Below are 20,796 nucleotides of genomic sequence, written 5' to 3' on the forward strand. Positions count from 1 at the left end.
CACCCAGTGTGTGGCAGCACCCTAAACAAGGAAAGATCAGTATTCAGTTAATACTGGGAGTTGTTTGAAATTTGGTCTTTGTGGCACAATCTACCAGACAGTAACCCGGCAGCTAACTCATCAGCATAATTCCTTTCCTGCGTGTCAGCAGGTTCCCAAGGCCCTGTACAATAGGGCTTTTCACTAAGGTCTGTTCTGTGTGTGTGTGTGTGACAACTTTCTCAAAACTTTGCTCTTGTTTTGTATTGTTACTTTGCAGTTGCAAATGCTGATCATCACTCTTGCTTGTTGTAGTGGTCAGTCTAGGAAATATGTGTGTGCAGGTGAAATGTTGCTCCCTTACACGTAAATAGGGACCTTTTTGGAATCTCTCTACTAAAAGTAAGTATTTTTTTTCTCCAGATGTGGATTTTCTCGTGTATTGGTAGAATTTGTGTTGTGTCAGTGTTAAGATACAGAGCCCTCTGTCTTATTTTTAAGGTAGATTTTTCCTGACTAGATTTCTCTCATTCTCTGATAATCTGTTACTTGCTATGGTTTTCTTTCTCCTGAAGAATTTTTGGGCTTTTGGGGGAGCTTTTTTTCCTTTTAGATCAACCATCCTTCATTCTAATGTGGCCCTTTATCCACAATTTGGAAATTGTCATGGTTGCTTGCTAGAGCATAGAGCTGTAAAAACTTTTCTACCTTGAGAGTGTGCAACTTTTTATGGAGGAATGGAATGGGGAAAGGGAAAAGAACGGTCTACATCCAAGTCTATCGCATTGTGGCAAATACAGTTTTCTAATGGTATTGAGTATTGGTATTGAGCACTCTTCTGGGCTTAAAGCCAGCACTCTGTGGGGTAGGAGGAATTTTGTGTTCTCTAAAACTTCATGGCACAGTTATGCCTTACAGGGTATTTTTTATTTTCTCTTTTTAGTAGTTTTTATTATTATTTTTAAGGATACAGTCCTTGTTCCCCTTGCTCTGAATTTTCAGAGAAGCAGTATGTTTTTGCTGTGCATTACACTGAGTACTGCAGACATAAAAATTCACCTGAAGTTAACTGAGAGGTCTCCGTTTGACGTTGCAAGATAGATACAAAACTTGGAAAGTAGATGCTGGCTGCATTAAAGTTGGCTTCGCATTACCTGGATGTATTTTACTCTGGTATTTGTAACATAATCACCAGGCATCATGCCAGTGCTGCAGTTTAGTTCTGCTATACTTTGATTCCCTCTTACGCGAGCTGTTTGGTTTATCTGCATTATACCTGGGAGTAAGGTGTTCAGAATCTGGTAATAGAAGCCAAGCAGTGGCTGAATCTACTGCAAACTTGCTCTTTGGGAAGCCTCCAAACCAGAATGACAGTGCAGCACTTAAGAGTCATGTCACTGCAGCTGGGAACTTGAACCTGGGCATCCTGGCGTCACACCTCCATGGGTGAGTGCTGGCCAGCTGGAAACCTTAAACAAACATAGCATTGTTTGTGATAAATGATAAAACTTTTCATTTACTCTATGTAGATGCAAAAAGTTGTAGTCTAAAGGCTTACAGTTCGGAGATGGTTCAGGAAGCTGCTTTTTCTTGTTTCTCAGCTGAGCCCCAGTGTCTGTGTAAGCAGCCCATCATGACAGGCAGACAGCTTAGCTCAGCCCACCTTGTTTAAGCTAACCTTTCCAGAGGGGAGGCACTGTGCAGGCAGACATCAACTAATAAAAGAGACAAAGTGGTTGCTGCCTTCTGCAGGGTCTGTTGCTTGGCTAATGTGAGCTTTTTCTCTGTTCTGCTTCATTGCATGCCACTGGCCTTTAAACTAATGTGCTTGACTTTGCTTTGTAGCACAACGCACAAGCCGGCAGCAGTTCAGAGGTAGAAGCCATAATCTCTTGGATGCTTCTGCCTTCTCAAAGCATCTTTTTTTTTTTTTTTTTTTTTTTTTTTTTTAATAACTGGAACAGAGAGGAAGAGAGGGTAGAGTGCTGGAACCATGTTTGAGAGGCAGTAAAAACCATCTGTCCTGTCTTGACTCAAAGTGTTTACAGGTGGCAAAAAAAGTATGAGTTTCAAAGTGGTCAGCCAAAGGAATCAATAGTAGGATATCAGAGAATTCCAAGGATATCTCTGTGATGAGCTTTTTGTGGCTTCATTAAAATCTGTTTCTTACCAGTTTTAAAAAATAAAATTAATAAGCTTTGTCCTGATTTCAGTTTTATTTTTACTCAGAACCCAGGAGACTGCTGGATTTGTAACTTACAAAAACAAGAGATGAATTCTTGACTGCCAAATCAGCTCTGACAGCTGATGTCTCCAGAGTGCTCTGAGTCTTGGGTGCCTTGCTGCACTCAGTGGTATTTTGTGTGTTTAACAACTTTTATATTTCTTTTTGTTGTGCTCATTTCCATAGCGTGACCCGATGCCTGAGGCTCCTTGATGGGCTCTGCAGAGTAGGTCAGAGTGTGCGTACTTTTACTCTTTGGAAGGAGAACAGTTCAACTTGTTCTAGCTTCCCTAATTCTTTTCTGGGATAAAATCTCTCATCCATAGTCTTCAAATTTTAATGTTTTATTTTTATTTTTTATTTTTTAAGACACTGCTAGAGGTGAGAGGCATGCAGATGATGCAACTTTTACAGTTATTGGTTGTAATGAATAGAAAAAGCAAGGAACAGTATGCAAATACTGAGGTCTATGTCGAGCGTACTAGTATCTTAAGAACAGTTTTTCCCTTTTATTAGTGGGAGGTAAGAGGTACTCTTCTGTGGCAGAAACTTTTGTTCTGTATGTGTACACCTAGCAAATGCTGCTGCTTTTTTTTTTTTTTTTTTTTTTTTACCTGGCTACAACACGAGGTTGCAACTACTAGCAGAGAGTGTGTTTTTGAGGATGGATAGCTGAGGATTCATCATGCCACCTGAGAGACTTATGGTCACAGTTCTGTTCTGACTGTGCAGCTGCTAGAGCTGACTACTTCAGTTGTGCCCATGTTAGATTTATCCCAGTGTACGCTGTCCCCTCCTCTCTGTGTGGGTGGGAAGGGACAGAGAATGGCAGCAAACTATGGGGGTGTCTAAGGGGTGGTGTAAAGTTCTCCATGTGTCTTCCCTTATATGCTTACGGTGCTGCTCAGTGTGTAAGTACAGGTGGTGGTAACAGTGTCAGCTAGTCACGTTTTTTTGTCTTTTGTGCTATTCCTTGCATACTTCTCTTTTCAGAGGGTTGTTATTGCCACCCCTTTAGCTCTATTGAGTTCGTTCTTGTAAATAAGCAGCAAAAGAATTACCTGTAAAACACACTGCTGGGTACATCCACAGGAGCTGCTCTGAGGGGCTTTCTTGACCAACCATGTTCTAGCTTTCCAGTCCTCCACTTTTGCTGTTTTTGCTATACCCCTCTAGGAGAGGTTGAAAAGCAGGCGAGGTGTAACTGCAACTTCTCTAGTTTCTGCAACAGCACAGAGATCGTGCTTCTCTTCAAATATGTGCAATGGTACAGCAGTGCTTGAAGCAGTTAAGCAAAGAGTTAACTCCAAGTTAGAGCCTGGATCTGATGCGGGGGTGGTGTGGGGGAGCCTTTCTGTAATTCTTAACCTAGAATCTTAGGGCCTTTCTTCAAAGATCAATCTTCTAAAGCGTTCACTCACTATTGCCTTTGTTACCCAGGGCTGAAGCCTATGTGATTTCCCTGATGCTTTGTAATGACCTGGCTGACAGGGCTAGGAATCAGGCTCCTGCAGCCCGAGCGCAGTAAAAGCTGCACAATAGTTTCTTTTCATTAATGAAAGGAGAAATCTCTTGTGCCTACGACTGTCATGTTTGCGTTTGGAATACCTCCAACATCTCTGGATGCCCTAGCTAGGGTGGGAGGCACATTTGTGCCTTGTGCTATGTTTAGAACTGCCTTGATACGATTCTTCTCCTGATACTGTGAAATAAAGGAAATGTCATTAGTATCCAGCCTGCTCAGCTCTCCTTAAAGGCGTTGGCTGCATCTCTTGCACATGAAGCCTGTTCCTTACTTCCTTATTTCCCAGTGGGAATCTCCTGTCACAGAGCACAACGGCAGTTCTGCTGCTTTCAGGGCTGAAGCTCGAGCAGGTCAGTGGAGCCTGACACCACTCACCAGCAGCCGTGGCCACCAAAAGTAGCAGTGGTACTCCCCCAATTTTTAGCATGCTCTAAGAAAATTGTTAGCATTAGGAAATCCTGAGGTTGGTTGCTTCGGGAATTTTAAAGACCGTATTGGCAGCAGGCAGAATCACAGCAGTGCCTTATGTCTGTTTGATTTGTCATTGCCTAGTTTGGCACAGCTCGTGTTTTAACAGGCTGCTACACCACTGTGCGGAGAGATGTGCCAGATCAGTGGGGTGTAGGAGAGAGGCTAGGGAGGCTGTGGTTTGGGCTTGATTTTTGAAGTCTGTTCACCTAAGCTCCCAGTTCTGAAGATTTAGTGGCCACTGTTTTTTGTGAATAATGTTCTTTTCCCCGCTATTTTTTTACCATGTCTGAGCTGTTAAAAGCAAACACTCTGATTTCTGTGAAACAGAATGGTTGTCACACTGCAAATCCAGCAACCGGTTTCAGCTGACCTACCTTTGTGATTGATGTGTCTCGGATCCAGGTGGATAGCCTGGCTCCTCTGTTTCCTGCACCTTATTTCTAGCGTGAAGGTATTCCTTCATCCAGAAAATAGTTTTCTGATATTACTTTAGGAGGGAAATGGAGTTATGATGGGTGAGTTTTTAAGTGTAAAATAAACAATCTATTCATCTTTGGACCCTATATATTTTTAAAAAATCCATAAAATTCATACTGGTATTAACAAATATGAACCAAGCTCCTGCATTTATACATCTGTCCTATTGACTGCCTACTTCTCTGCTTACTGGAATAAATAATTCTAAATGGAAGGTAAGATATCATCAGGGACGTTTCATTCCTGTCCATAGCTATGGCAAAGGACAGTTGAACACATGTCACATGAATGTTAGTTTTACAAGGCTGTGTCATCTACTGTCAGATCGGCATAGCTCTATGACTTTTAGGTCTTCTAAGACAATTTATATAAGGCGTAAACATTTGTACATGTGTTGTTGTACAGAAGCTGAAAATAACATGGCCTGTGTTTGCTGGCTGTGGGGCGGGGGATGTGAAGAGTCAATATAGGAGGTGACAGCAGCATCCTGTTGGTTTGCTGTTGCATTCGCACTCAGCTGCACTCAGCCAGTTGCCTTCATTACAGACTGAGATGTTTCTAAATGAAAGAGGCGCCTGGAGAGGCCTCTGGATATTTTCTGTCCTGATTACATAGTTGCAAAGCAAAAGCACTTTTTTCTTCTTTCTTCCAGCAGGAGCAAACAACTTCCTCTTTCCTGTTCATTGACCGCTGCTGTTGATAATAAAATCTTTATGGCAAATAGCTTCTTTGGAAATGCTTGGCTTCGGGATGAAGCCCCAAGTAATAAGTGTTTGATGAGCAGGTATAGCTGGAATAGGATGATTTGCAAAGAAAATCTTTTATTATTTGTTTTCATCATTTTTCCTTCTAGAAAAATCAGAGCCACAGTATGCAAAGTTGTATAATAGGACTGTTCAGCCAGAGAACGCTACGCAAGGGTGGTTTGTGGAGTATTGAAGTCTCCTTCACATCGCCTCCAGGTTTTTTCTTTCTTCTCTAGAGCTAAGGTTCATGTCCTGTATGGCTCTGCAGGATGGCTCCAACCTGCTGCCCACATATGAGATGCAGGAATCCAGAACTTGACCTGTGTGGGGGTGGAGGTCTCCCTGCCTGCAGACCTGTCCTGATATCTGGTCCTGTCATGTCTTCATGTGTAATCTGGAAAGGTGTTTGGCTCAGCCCCTTTTCCTGCTGCTGCAGCTCTGTGTCTTCCTTTGCACATCCGAAAAATGCTGTTGTTCTCTGCCCACTTCTGCGTGCGTGAAGTGCATTTCCAAACAGCAGTGACTTTTTGGAAAAAAAATGCAGAGAATGTCAAAAATGAGATTTACTTCCTGACAGCTCAAATGGAGAAGGGGGAGTTTTGATTAGAAATGACTGCTCTCTGACACAGCTTGGCTGGAAAACAAACAAAGGGTGAACTGACCACAATGTTTTTATTACATGGATCTTTGTACCTGGCCAGTGCCAGATGTTGTTACACCTCTATAGATTATGATTCTGCATCTACAAAAACATAATGCATTACTATATAAACAATTTGCATCCTAGCTTGATCAAACATAGGGGATTTTCTCCAAAAATACAGAAGATAAGTCCCTGTCAGGGTCTTATTGCCTGAGCCAAAAATAAAAATTAAGCATATGGGAAAAAGGGAGCGTGTCCCTAATCTATTTTTAATTCTTAAGAATGGAAAAGTTTCCCTTTCTTTTAAGATATATATCCTTCATAAGAAATCATCCTATTATTTCACCTATAATTTTCCCGGTTTTGGGGAATGCCAGCAGTTTGATTTGTTAGCACCCAATTCCTAATGAAGGCAGCAAGCTGATTGCTGGTGTCCTTGCATGGTCATAGAGTAAAGGACTGTAAAAAATATCGTCTTTGATCAAAAATGGTCTGTTACACATTTTAGTTGCGTGCTAGACTGCTGCTATTCAAGACATTGTTCAAGATGGGAGGCTGGAGATGATTGTGCTGCGTAATCCTTAGAGGGGAAAGCCAGGTTAGAGAAAAATAGCTTCTCACTGTTAGAAATTTTGGGCAGATTCCTTTGACTTTAGGTTTTGATGTAGACACAGTATGCATTTTCATGGCAAGCAACTTCCAGTTCACAAGTTCATTTTGCTCATCCTTCTCACTTTGCTAAGTCTGGTCAAATATTCCTGCAAAATGGTACAAATTACTTCCTGCGAGGATGATGTTACGCCAGGAATGCTAGACACTAGGAGCTGTCTCATAAATATGACAGATGTCTTCAGTTTCCTCAAATGAAAAATCTGTGGTCCTTGAAGAACTTGGTGTGACCTCAGGAGTAAAAATGTAAAGCCCATTTCTTTGGCTTGATCTAATGATGGATCAAGCTCTCTTCCATGCTGCCTGGCAAAACAGTGCTTGTTTTTATGTCCTAGAGCAAGAGAAAAGTTGTTATATGTGAAAGATAATGAATGATTTCTTTCTTCTTGCAGTTTGAATGACTTCTGTGCAGCCTTCCTCTGTATCTTTGACTTGTCAGAATATATCCATAGATGTCTAATTACAGTAGACCATTTAAAATAGCAGAGACATCAGTTTTAAGCAAAAACAATGCCTGTGTTTTTCTTCCTGTGACTGTTTATCCACTGAACACTTTCAAGGCTTGATCTTTTTCTACCAGCACTCTTAGACCAGAGCAGCTGCAGGGAAAGCAGCAAGGGAGAGGGGGAAGCCTTCTAGTGTACTTTGTCCAGTTGCTGTCGTTACAATCTCCTGTAGTTTATTAGGTATATGGTGTATTTAGGTGAGATGATGGTTTGATGTTGTTGTGCACAAAACATGGTCTGCTTCTCTATGGTAACAGCACAGTCCATCTAGTGCAGCTTTCCACAGATTCTAGGACTTGGATTCTGCATGACTGTCTGAAACCCGCAGCTAGCTATCAAAATAGTATTCTCCCAGTCTTTTGCAGTATCAAGAAGTAAAGGTTCAAACATGACAAATACTGTTTTAAAAAAGTCTACCTCTTGAGTATGAGCAGGGGATTCTTTTTAAGGACGTGTATCCTGTCTCTGCATTGAATCTTGTGTTACTTTAGTCATAATATTAAATGAAGTGCTTGCAAATGTTTTGCTTTTTCTCTTCATACTCTCTTCCCCAATGCAGTGCACGTATATTGAGATTGAGCAGGTGCCGAAGACCCATGCTGTGGTGCTGAGCAGGCCTTCCTGGCTTTGGGGGGCAGAAATGGGAGCGAATGAGCACGGGGTCTGTGTAGCTAATGAAGCCGTTGTGACCAGAGAACCAGCTTCTGAATCGGAAGCCTTGCTCGGAATGGATCTTGTCAGGTGGGTGGCTTGCCGAACTGTGACCGTCATTTGAAGTGCCAGAGGTTTAGGTGATGATGATAACAGGTAATGGCTTTGTGGTGTTGGCATTAGGAGATTTTAAAACAAAAGACATCAGCTGAGTCAACACTTCAAAGCACTTGGGGTCTGAAGTTGGCTACCAAGTATGTGCTACTTCATTCTAATGTGAGTTCACTAAACATACCTCATCTACCTACTCCGCTGCCCAGCAGTGGCTATTTTGACAGGATAAGGGAAACAATTACATTGTTAGTTAGAAACTGCTAACTGATTTGTAGCATCAGACTGCTGATGCACCCTTCATTCTCCCTCACTTTAAAACAGCCTACTCTGACCTAAAAAGCTTATCCTGGGCTTGTAGCCAACTGTAGTCATAAACAAACTACTATGCGTCGCTTCAGCCCATGCATTCCAATGCAAACCATTGCCCTTATTTAAATGCTGGCAAACAAAGCTCCATGGAAGTCTGTTCACTGAAGGCTGTCTGCCTGAAACACTTGTGCTGCGTTGTAAGTTTCAGCCTGCATGCTGATGCTGCAGTAAAGAGAATTTAAAGAAGGGTTAGATGGGGGAAGAAAGCTGAAAATGGAAGAACAAGAGAAAATAGCGCAAGCTTATCACAAAGGAAGAGGGAAAAAATGTCAGTCAATTTCAGACTCAGTGGTCCTGCTGAAATTTGCCATAGGACATCTAACAAGCAGGCTGAACCACTTTCAAAAGTATTGTCATTTTTCTTGGTTTAGTGAAAGATAGGAAAGGTTCTGAAAACTGGAAAAGATTAATTGTTGTGGCTATACCTAGAAGTGTTGAAAAGAGCTGTGGTTTAGACCAGCTTAACCTCAGTTCCTGAAGGGGAAAAAAGCCACTTAAATATCAAGGAGATGACATATGTCCGATACTGACTGTTAGTCATGAAAAACCCTGTCAAACCTTTCTACTTTACCCCTGTAATGGGGTAACAAATTTTACGGATAAAGGCTAGGAAATAGATAGTTTGACTTTTAAGAGGCCATTAAAACCTCAGAAGGTATTCTCATACATAAGCTTGGAATCATGACTTAGCTGAAATTGCTGCTAGGTGTATAGCTGCCTGAAACTGTAAATGTAAATGTTCTAACTCTAATGATGTCTCTGCAGAAATACAGTATTGGGTTCCAGCTACCATAAATCAAGAGGAACGTGAGCCAGTCGGAGAGAATGCAATGAAAATGGGAAATATGATCAGAGATCTAGAGAATCTGATCAATAGGAAGATCATGAGGGAACTGGGGTTATGTTTCTCTTTGTTATTTTTTTCTAAATTCTATGTTACTCAAGGAATCTACAGAGAAGCTGTACGTAAGAGGACTAGTGAATTTAATTGCATCAAGGGAGACTGAACAGACTGGGGAGCTTTTTAGGAAAATGTAGGACAAGCTTTTGACAAGAGAAGGGATACGTTAGGTGATTTTCTAAGCTCCACCTTAATTTTTCCTCTCCTTCTACCATTCTTTTGCAATTTTAACAAACCATTGTTTTAGGTGCAGAGTTCTGCTTATTTTGGTTACACTTACTGCAGTCTCGGAATACTGTCTAATGCTAGAGTGTATATGTGATCCAGCAGCTCTGGGATTACCCACACTAATAAATTAGGATACATTAAAATAAGGAGAAGCAACATAAACAACCAGTGATTCTCACCTGTAGATATTACCCTCCCTCTCTTCCTTCTTATTTGCAGAAGAAATTGTTCATAGCTTAGAAGCAGGGAGTGCTTGAGGCAAGGAGAACTAGAGATGTTGCGGACTACCATCTGTCTCGTGCTGCAGCCAGAATGGTTCTTCCTCTTGCTGCAAAGACTTGGCCAGTGGCATTTAGCTTATTTGTTTTGGATGACCTCATAGAATAAAGAGAGCCATCAAGTACAAAATCAATCATGTAGGCTGCAATGAAGCAGCTGGCACCAGCACTGTCTCTTTTTACCCATCTGCAGAAATGGAGAGCTCTGTCACACAGGATTTATTGGAATGAAAATTAACTGGGGAGTTTTAAGCCTAAGTAAGGAATGCACATTTCTGCTGTCTCAGCTTTTTTCACACCTGTGTACGTGTTGGACTTTGGCATCTACATCAGATCTTAACCGAAGGATGAAGACTAACACAGTGTGTGCATGCATGGCTTTAAATGCTTGCAAAAGAAACTAAGAACTTTACATTTCAAAACGTGTTCTTCATAGCAGGCATAAGAGTTGTCAACCCAGGAATGTCATTCAAGTAGTAGAATCAAATTTTTCTTGAATGCTAAGGCTCCCCTAAGACTTAGCTTCTGCATTCTCTTAAAGCAATTATTCTTTTCTGTAGGGAAGACATCCTTTCTCTTTGAACTTGTATGGAATTGTCACTTTCCAATTAGGATTTAAAATCCATCCAACATTGGCAAAGGCGGAATCCATTCAACAAAGGCAAAGAGTGTTGTGAGAGCACATGAGGTTAAATAGGCCAGAGGCATCTCGTAGTGTGCTTGTATAGTTCTGAAGTATGAATGGTTGTTTAAATTGGAAGTTGAAATTTTATCCTAAAACCTCATAGATGAAGCATTTTTTTTTTCCAAATGGAAATATGTATTCTACAAAGTTCTTAGCTTGTTTAGTAACTGGCTACTGACTTAATGACTGAAAACAGTGTTACCTAGTATACTGCTGTATGTGAGGATTAAGACAGATCTCTGTGGATCTTTAGCTTGATAGTGTCACAGCACAGCATGTCAGAACATAACGGTGAGTCTGAAGAAATGGATGAAGATTGTGTGAGTGACTTGAGGGGCAGAAGTTGGTCCTACTACACACAAGCTTGTCCCTATCCCAGTTTATCGAAGTGGAAAAGGTGAAGCTAGTCACAACAGATGGAAATATTGAAAGAAAAATCGGTTCCCAGTACAAATTCCAAAGAGACACACTGTAAATAGACATGTAAAATTGAAAAGCCTATGATAATTTTTTGACAGCCTTAAAATATGCTGGGGTAGGTTATTGAAGGCACTGAGACACTAGATTGTACTAAATCACTTACATTTCCTTAATAATTCAAGCTATCCAATCTGGGTGTGAAACATCCTAAAACTTCTTTATGGTGTCTCCTTGAAGGGTTTTAAATTAAATTTGAAAACAAACAAACAAAACAAGCCAATCATGATACTGAGAATAAAGAAATCAGAGTAGAAAATAAAAGCAGCACTGATCTGGTTCTAAAATGAATAACTTAAAGACCTCAGTGTTACATGTCTGTTTGAATCTGTTTTACCCTTTTCATGTAGACTTGGCCTAGAAAGAGGTGCAACTGCTAGAGAAGCATTGGATGTAATAGTTGCTCTGTTGGAAGAGCATGGACAAGGAGGGAATTACTATGAAGATGGGAGTTCATGCCATGCTTTCCAAAGTGCGTTTTTGATTGTGGACAGAAACGAAGCCTGGATACTGGAAACTTCTGGAAAGTACTGGGCAGCAGAAAAAATCACAGGTCGGTTCATCACACACAGCAAGCCTCTTTTATAATTAGTAGCTGTAGTTATTAAGAATTTTCTTGGAAAAATCGGTCTCATAGTAATGTCTTCAAGGAATGTATTTATGCAAGTGTTCGATTAAACCATCAGTTTCAATCTTCTTTTATGTTTGTACTACTTCTAGCTTTTAAGTGCTTATTTGCATTGGTTAACGCAGCCAGGTTCTGTGAAGTTGAAGAGTATGTTACCTGTACACAGCATAAGTTACATAACATTATTAATGTTTAAACTTGAATCTTTAGTAAGTGTTATATTTTCCCAGATTAATTTACTGTTTGGAATATGTCAAGAATCTTTTCAGTGGAGTTAATGTATAAATTATTACTTACAAATCTAAAATGCGAAGAGGCTAGGATAAGCACTGATAGCGTTGAGAAAAGGACTTAGATGTAGGTCTTAAATTGAATGGTCTGCTCCCAGTTGCTTCACTGCACTATCCCCTCATATCCACTTTTTTTAATCTAATACTGCAAAACGATAGTTTTCTGCTCTATATTATGTAGTTTCTTTTTCTGTATGCATAAAGCTAGAGCTCCAAATTTTCCTGGCTTGGTGGCTGGACTTGCTTTAAAACTTTGTGAGAACACATGCTCTGCCTTAATGTACTATGTTTATCTAAGGCGTATATTTATGGTAACATGGGTTGTTGTTTTCAGTTTTGAAGGAATTTTTATTTTCATAAGAGTAGAGCTTAAACCTTGCACACATTTGAATGAATTAAAAGATTCAAATAGTAAGAGGATTTTTACCATCTCTGCTTTGAGATCCATTTAATTCTCTTTTTATTACTCTTTCATTGAAAGTAGGAGGTAACAGATACGGGAGGGAGGGAGGGAGGCTTAGCTTTTTGAGTGTACCAAAGCAAAGACGTAACACCGGGCCGTGTCATGTTGTGTGATGGCCTGTTGTCAGTTCGTACCATCAAGTACAAACTGGCTTACCTTTGCAGGGATGACACTTTGCCAAGCAAAGCTTACATTTTAAGGACACCTATAAAATGGAGAAAGTCTTCTAGCACAAATGCATACCAAACCTAGAGCAGGGGAGATTGATAATGCTGTCCTGATGAAATCCAGATTTTTGAAAACAGTCAGCTCCTGGAGTTTCTAGGGTTATGGGATGGCAGGCTTTCCTCTTCTGTTGACCTACCTGGCTGCTATTTCAAGTGTTTTTTACTTAGCCTTTTTAACTGCATCAGCAATATATAACCTTCATGTGTTTCTTCTCAGCAAATAAACTGTTGACATCGTCTGCAGCTTTCAGCTTTTTGAAATGATATTGTAGCTCTGTTCTCATTTCTACCAGCACTTTTCTCTTCTGGAGGCCCCTATAAGCAACAGATTCAACTGACTGATTTCCATCTCCTGCAGCCTGCTGAGGCTGCCAGGAGGAAAGAGGATGGTGCTGTCTGTGTAAGAACTTTGCATTTCATACGTTGTTCAGGAGGTTCTGTTTTTCAACCATAAGCATGCCTTGTAAGCTTTCACATGAATGCATAAAAGTTAAAACAGGGAAACCATGTCATTTCCCAGCAGTGTAAAGGAATTTTTTTTTCCTGATTCTCCTGAGAATTTTTCTTTTCCTAATATTACTGCAGTAGTTCGGTAAAGCTTATAGTGAATGTTTATCAAGCAACTTTTTGACAGTAATTTAAGGATAAACACTTTTAAAATCAGTCCTATCAGGCTGAACAGAGAATAGTTTGCATGATAAACTTGTCTTTTTTTCAGGGGGGATCAAAACCATGCAATACTATTTCACACAAGTTATTAAATGTAATAATCAAAGGGCTTTTAATGAGTAGTTTGACTAGCTTGATATGAACACAAATATTCTTATCTCTCAAGTCAAGAAAATCCTCTGTAAGTTATGCTGTTTGAAAGTGCGCGTCAGAACAAACTGTCAGTGAGCCTGTAATATAAATCAGAACTGAGGGACAGCAGTTTTCCTTCAGATGGATGCACAGAACTTCCTACTGTAAGTTCTTCCTTGTTAGTTAAGTTTCAGGCATGGGATGTTAGCAGGGCAAGCTTTCGTGGAAGGCAGTATTAATAATTTTCAGAAATACTTCTTTGGTTTCTGTTTCAGAAAAACCTTGTGCCAAATTCCATAATCTGGTTTTATTTTAGTTTACAGATTTCCTTTATCAGCTCTTTCCCTGGCTTTCAATGCATTTACTTTATGCTCTCTGAGGAACAGCTGCAGCAGCCACTGTTTGTTAGTCATGCTGTAGATGTACGGATATAAGCACTGCAGTGTTGTTGAAAAAAGCTAATTATAAAAAAAAAAAAAAGCAACAAATGCTTTAATATCCTTTGAAGGTTGCTTGCACTTTCCTTTTACTTCAGGCCATTTTAAAAATTAAGATTAAAAATGAACTTCTATAGCTTAAGCCTATCTTTTGCTGCTTACAATAAAATTGTTTTTCAATTGGGAAGCTTAAAGTAATCAGTAAGCTTTTTAAAACGTTTTCCAAATTAAATTATTGGTTTTGGGGGCAAGGAGGATTCATTAATCTAAATGCAGCCAGGTTGAAATATGTTTTGAAATCAAATTAGACCTCAAATCTTGTTGCGGCAGTGGAATACACCACTGGTGAATATATAAGGCTGGCATCTTCTCAGTGTTTTGTCTGTCTTCTGGAATTGGGAGACCTCTTACTTCAGAATGTGCAAGGTACAGAGGAATTGTGAACCTATAATCTTACTAAATAACACTACTGATCACATAGTAGTGTAACTACCTACATAGGGTACAGAGAACCAAGCTCTGCAATGTGAACGGTGACTGTGTATGTGTAGTTAGGTGGTTGTGTTAAATGTGTATACTAACTGATGGTTTGATTTGTTTCCTAATTGCAATTACTTTGTCCTTCTAGCTTCTCCCATAAGAACTGTATTAACACTTTCTTCTAATTTGTGGCTCTTCCAATAGAGGGAGTGAAATGCATTTGCAATCAGCTTTCATTAACTACAAAAATTGATGCTGAACATCCTGAACTGAGGAATTATGTGAGAAGTCAAGGCTGGTGGAATGAAGACACAGACTTCAATTTTTCTGAAGTGTTCTCTCTTGCTGATGACCATTTAGCCTGCTGTTCTGGCAGGGAGAGCCTGGAAAAGCAAGGTGGTAAGCGTGAACCATTTTTCTGCATGTGCAGCAGGATTTGTAGTCACTATTACCTCCTTTCCACCATTCTGTCCAGAACTACAAGTGGCTGAGGAGAATACCTACTTCTACTTGTAAACCATGTGGAAAGGAAGGCCAGAACTGAAGACTGTTCCTAAACTTACCACAATTTAGGATGAAACTGTTAATGTCACTCAAAAGTTTGTTTCAAATCATGATGCCAGTTAAAAAATAACTTACTTTGCTGTTATTCTAGCGTGCATGATGTGCCACGATATTTGTTCTTTGGTGCAAATATAATGGCCCTGCCTAATATCATAAATATAGGATTAAAAAAAATGGCCCGCTGTATGAAAGCTTGATCTCAGTGGATGCTACATTTTGGGAGGTTTGCTTAAGCTTTTGGGGAAAGAATTCAGGTGATAGTTTAAGCAGAGAAACACTATTCAGTTGCAAACTGAAGTCCTTTTTTCATTGTTGAGCAGAACAAAGTTACCAGAACAGACAACGTGCCAACTGCCTTCAGTCACAGGAAGGGTTTATTTCCACACCAAAATTAATGACTGTAGCTGGCTAAAATAGCTGGAATATGACAAGCCTGCAGGAGTGCTTTTCTTCATGAAAAATGGTGCAAATTATCTTTATAAAAAATCATGTATTAAAAACGTGAATTTTATTTATTAGCGTTTTCATGTATTGGCAAACGTCAAGAAGAGTGTAGAGATGAAATGCTTATTGTAATGTTCCTGCTAACATTATAGAATTACTTGGAGCATAGTTGGTGTATAAGAGGCAGATAAAAATGAGTGAGAAGGGCCATAAGTGACAGGCCTTAATAAACCTGGATTTTAGCACTGGAAGGCCTGAGGATCTTGATGGACAGATGGCTATGGCTGCAAATTGCAGACCTGCTGGGTCATTCCATGTCTTCAGGTGGACTGAGGCACTCATGCATGGAAGGGTGAGGTTTAGGAAGCTGCTGTGGAAAGAGGCCCTACCTGCCAGGGAATAGCACAAGGTGATGTGGAGGTGCCATGGGGAGACCGTTGTGATAAGACACATACAGGAAATACCATGAGAACAGGGGATTCTTGCAGATCGTGGTTTGGGGAAAGATCTCAGTGTCTAGATCTGCTGCTGTAAGATACAAGGAGCGTGAGATGATGGTTCAAAGTTTTGACTGAGAGCTGATGGAAATAGAGAAGTAGAAGATCAGGGTGCTACCATTGTGCCTGGACTTGGGTAGTGTCGTAGAGGAAAATGGGTATTTTCTGCAAGTAGTCTGTTCACAGTGATTGCTGAAGCAATATTACAGACATAATGGCCTTCTTCCTGAAAAATACCTTTTTAATGAGATTTCTCCCTATCTAGTAATTGTAACGCCTAATTAAAGCTCCCTACTGTTCTCTTTTACTAGTAGGACTAGTAGGCAACTTTGTTCTCATTTACATTGTTAAAATAGAAACTGTTAACTGGAATTTGCTCATGCTAAGTGTTGCTGGTCATACTATGTCAAAGCCTATTCAGGCTAAAATCTTTCCCTGGGATCCAAGCCACCAAACACACAGGAATTTTCTTTCCCTTCATATAGGTGACGTTTCTGCACAAACTATGATTGATGTGCTGCGTGACAAGGATAGTGGTGTCTGTGTGGACTCTGAATCTTTCCTTACTACAGCTAGCATAGTGTCTGTTCTGCCTCAGGACCCTAGTTTTCCTTGTGTTCATTACTTCACTGGCACGCCGGACCCTTCAAGGTAAGCTACAGCACTGGGGGTCCCCTGGGTGCAGAGTAGACGGTGGGCTGAAAGATATTAAACAAGTCCTGTTATCAGAATTGGAATTGAATAAAGAAGCATCTATATGCCATCCCGTCCTGTTTCCCAGAGGCCTTCTGAGCCATACCAACAAGATTCTCAAAATGGAAATCTGAAGGAAACCATAGGGTTGTGCTGAACCCTAGAAAAATCCTGAATTACGGTCACACAAAGGCACCTTGAGAAATAATTATTGTCACTTTTTAGTAGCTAATAGGAAGGTCCACTTTACTGCACTTCCTTTCCTATGAAAGCCAAGGTGGAATTATTCCCTTCATGTACAGAATAGGCAAGACGTGTGTGGTCTGTTTTGTATTAAAAGAGCTCTCACTGACTGAAGCAACTTCTTGCTGCCGAAAGGGCTCTTTGCTGCCTCCTCTACAAGTCACCTTAGGTTGAGAGAGGAAGGAAAGTGTTAGAGGGGCACCAGGTCAAGAGAAGATGTGGCTATGGCTGGGACACCACTGTGCCTGTCTAACAGAGAGGCTCGTTAATGAATGGACACCACTGGGTTGAATGGCCAGATCTGGAATCTTGCCTGAATTCAAAGCTTCTAGAACAAGCACAATTTCGGGAGGACCCAGAAAGTACTGCTCCAAAGTGATTGCTTGGCAGCTGGATTCTTGTTGAGACAGTAAGTTCTTGGACCATTTCAGTCATCTCTCTTGAATAGGTGGGTGTAAAATTGCAACAAATAAAGTGCCTAGCTAGCAAAGAGGGGTGTGTGCCCTAGGTAGCCTTGTATGGTATCAAAAAAAGTTAACAGAGCAGAACTACTGCAACCCTCAGTTACCCCAAATATCTTTTATTGGAGGGACAATTTCCATTTCTTTAATGTTGTCTTCTCTAGTTGAAAGCGTCTGAAAACATGAGGGAACTCATGGGCCAGATCATCAGAGAACTAATGAATTATCTTGTGTTTTAAGCAGAATCCACCTGGGATTCACAGAAATTAAACTAAACCACTTGCAGTTATTCAGGAGATCTGCCACTTGCATTGAGGTAAAGCAGTTATGGGGAGGAGAAAACGGTGCCCTTGAACAGCTGACAGTCATTCCTGTAGGACTGGTAGTTAGCATCAGGTGCTAACAAGTGCTACAGAAGTCATCCAAACCCAGAGGACTTCTCACCACCTTGCATGATGCAACTCAGACACTTAGGATTGAGAAAGAAGTTTAAGTTTGCTTTCCAGAACTTTTCTTTGACTTGATACAAATCATTTGGGATAAAATGGAGCAAAGTTTCAAATTGTTTTGGTGGGATTTCTTTCCTTTCAAAAGAATGAAAGTCTGTCTGTAAAAGTAACTTTAGAGACCTTTCTTGTTTTTATTTTATACTTGTATTAAAAAACAAAACAAAACACTATTTTAACTGCAGGTAGAGAGTCATACTAATTCGCAGTCGACAAGGCTTCATGACAGTGATGGATCGGGTAGCGGTAATGAACCCACTGACTGTATTCAGGCAGCAGTTATTAGCATATTTTTGCAGAAGTCTTGCACTTCTGGCAGCTTCTCTGTGGAATGCAGGGTACAGGTTTAATGTGCGTCTAAAAGGGAAGGCAGTTTCTCTGTGCATTTGAGAATACCTCCTCCTCTCAGATTCTCAGGAATTAAGATCCTGGGTAGTTGGTTTTATTTATTTTTCCCCTCTCTCTGGAGTTCAGATCCAAATTTAATACTGGAGTTGCTAGTGATGTGTCATAATATTAGTAGCTGTGTCTTTTTTTTTCCCACCTAACATAAAATTCTTAAGTGTTGCTGGTTGTATGCCAAATCCTCTCATACTGAGCGAGCTGTGTGATCGTCCCTGCTCCACACAAATGTGTATGTGTGATTTTAATGGAAATTATGTCTGGGGGAGAATGAGAGATGGCTAGGTGAACAGAGGAGAAAAAGCTGAAGTGAGGTCAAATGCGGAGGTATGTTCAACAAAAAATTGGAGAGGAAAATACAGTGCTGATGTAGCAGAACTGGCATGAAGGAGACCAAAGAAATCTATAGCTAAAATGGGATAATGAAGTTTTACAATAATTGGCAAACCTACATTTCTTTTTAACGCATGGAGATTTATTTTGCTTCTGGGCAGTACCAACTCCCTAAACGAGTTTGTGGATGGTGTAGAGGGATTACCCATGCTTTCTCATATCTGTTTTAAAATAGGCTGGGGAACATTTGAGTCATGTATATAAAATCTGTCTGATTACTACCAGCAGTAATTCTCATTTATTTCAGGTCCATATTTAAACCCTTTATTTTTGTTGATGACGTAAAATTAGTACCAAAAGTCCAGTCCCCTTCTTTTGGTGATGATGATCCTGCTAAAAAGATACCTCGATTCCAGGAGAAACCTGATCGCAGGCATGAATTGTACAAGGCACACGAATGGGCCCGGTCTCTCCTTGAGAGTGATCAGGTAAGAACTGTGGGACCTGGGAATTTTATAATCTTGTAGAGAGTTCCTTAAACCTCTCTGCTGATAATGGCTTTGTTTGAGATGGGGCACCACAAAGGTTTTACACTCCACTCTCCTTTCTTAAAACAGTTGTGATGTGAATTTAAAATACCAGGTATCTTTGCATTGTATAATGGTGTCTGGATATACGGGGAGGAGGAAGTAAAACAGAGAGGGATCACCAGGTCGTGCCGGTATTGGTATTTCAGGCAAGTTGTGGAAGACCCACATAGTCATGCTGTACATTCCTTCACAGAGGACTTGTTTTTCTGCAGTTTTCCTCTGCAGCAGGGTCAACTTTGCATATTTACATAGGTCAGGGTCTTGCTAAGATCATAACAGCGTTCGTTCAAACCTGTTCATTAAGGAAACAGGGGTAACCTCTGTCAGTATGATCTTTGTTTTTATGTAGTTTTGGCTAGATGTAGTTTAAATCTCTTGGAATGGTTCAGTTTAAGCTCTGTGACCTCTGTGGTAATACTGACTCGCTATTACAGCTGTCTTCCATAGCTTTCAGTTAAGTCTGCTATGTGAGATGCTGATTTAGGGAAGATCTAGAGAAGAGTATATTAGTATCCTGTGAACTCTTCCCTATTAAAATAAAGCGTGGCACCAAAAGTTGGGTTAAGAAGGAAATGTGCTTTCAGTGAGGTTTCATGCTATGATAACTGAACATGTGAGAGCCTAAAGCACCTGAGGTGCCCTGCTCTTTCTGCACAAATGCCAGTATAAATCCTGGAAGGCTCTGAACCGTCACTCATTCTAAACAGCTTTTGTTTCTGGAATTCAATTTTGAAAGCTGCAGGCAAAACAAACAGCGTGTCTCTATTAAATTAAAAAAACAAAGTGGGGGGAGGGCTTGAAGTAACATCTGAATAACACAAAATGACACCTTCTTCAGGAGTGTATTTCCTGCCCATCAACATGAAGAAAAGTAAGCTAGGATGATAGATGAAGCCTTCCCTGCTCTCTGGATTCTTACTGCTGTCGTATTATGCATCACTTCAGATCTAATGACCGTCTTATAGGTGATGATGAGGGATACACATGTGCACACCATGATCTCTACAATCATCAGGGCTTCTAGTCAGATAGCCATCTTCATATAGAGTTGTTCACTGGTTTGCAAGCTTAAGAATTTGCTCTACTTCTTTCTCATGTCTATAACCTTTTCCTCTGTCCATCTTTCACCTCATCTTCCTTCTATGCTTTAAACTTTGCAACTGCTTCTTGTTTATTGTTTGTAATGCATGAAGTATCCAGCACTGTTCCTTTTAGCCTTTGACCATTCAAAAAGGTATTAACAGAAATTATTTTTATTTAAAAAGACTTCTATTTTTAAAAATACTTGAAAAGATCTTTGCAACAGAAAAGATCAGTAAATACTTTAATGAGCTGGTTTACTGGTTAATTCAGTTTGATTGTTTTGTGCATTTAGGATAAGGGCCAGAAACTGATGAGGATTATGTTAGACCTCGAAAAACAAGGCTTAGAAGCAATGGAAGATATCCTTACTCGTACAGAGATTCTGGATCCTGCTGAAGTAGTGGATCTTTTCTATGACTGTGTTGACACAGAACTAAAGTTCTTCAAATGAAGTAAGCAAACATTTTAATTCTTTCGATGCTGAGTTTCTGGTGCCAGGTGTCAGTGAACACATAATGTTGGATCCAATTCTGATCATCCTCTTCCTCTTTTAGACAAAGTTAAGGGTGTTCAGAATTAGGTCCAAAGCCACCTCTCCACTTCAGTGCATCTAACTGAATTGCCTCAAGACCCTATCCCCTATATTACATTGCAGACATTCATATACTTTTTTTCAATTTCACTGTTGCTTGGAATGGATTTTAAACCAAT

At 40.2% G+C, this 20,796-nt stretch overlaps 1 protein-coding gene across 3 annotated transcripts in view; it reads left to right on the forward strand.

The window, feature by feature from the left end:
- The window catches only part of SCRN1 (secernin 1), a 32,729-nt gene that overhangs the window by 11,612 nt on the left and 321 nt on the right, over positions 1–20,796 (forward strand). For all 3 annotated transcript variants that reach the window (XM_072033515.1, XM_072033514.1, XM_027450986.3), the window contains exons 3-8: positions 7,800–7,981; positions 11,294–11,496; positions 14,474–14,668; positions 16,260–16,425; positions 18,720–18,900; positions 20,378–20,537. In XM_072033515.1, the coding sequence (XP_071889616.1) occupies positions 7,800–7,981; positions 11,294–11,496; positions 14,474–14,668; positions 16,260–16,425; positions 18,720–18,900; positions 20,378–20,536 (1,086 nt within the window). In that variant the 3' untranslated portion in view covers position 20,537. The remainder of the gene's footprint in view (positions 1–7,799; positions 7,982–11,293; positions 11,497–14,473; positions 14,669–16,259; positions 16,426–18,719; positions 18,901–20,377; positions 20,538–20,796) is intronic.

Source organism: Anas platyrhynchos, chromosome 2 (assembly GCF_047663525.1).
Source record: "Anas platyrhynchos isolate ZD024472 breed Pekin duck chromosome 2, IASCAAS_PekinDuck_T2T, whole genome shotgun sequence".
Lineage (NCBI taxonomy): Eukaryota > Metazoa > Chordata > Aves > Anseriformes > Anatidae > Anas > Anas platyrhynchos.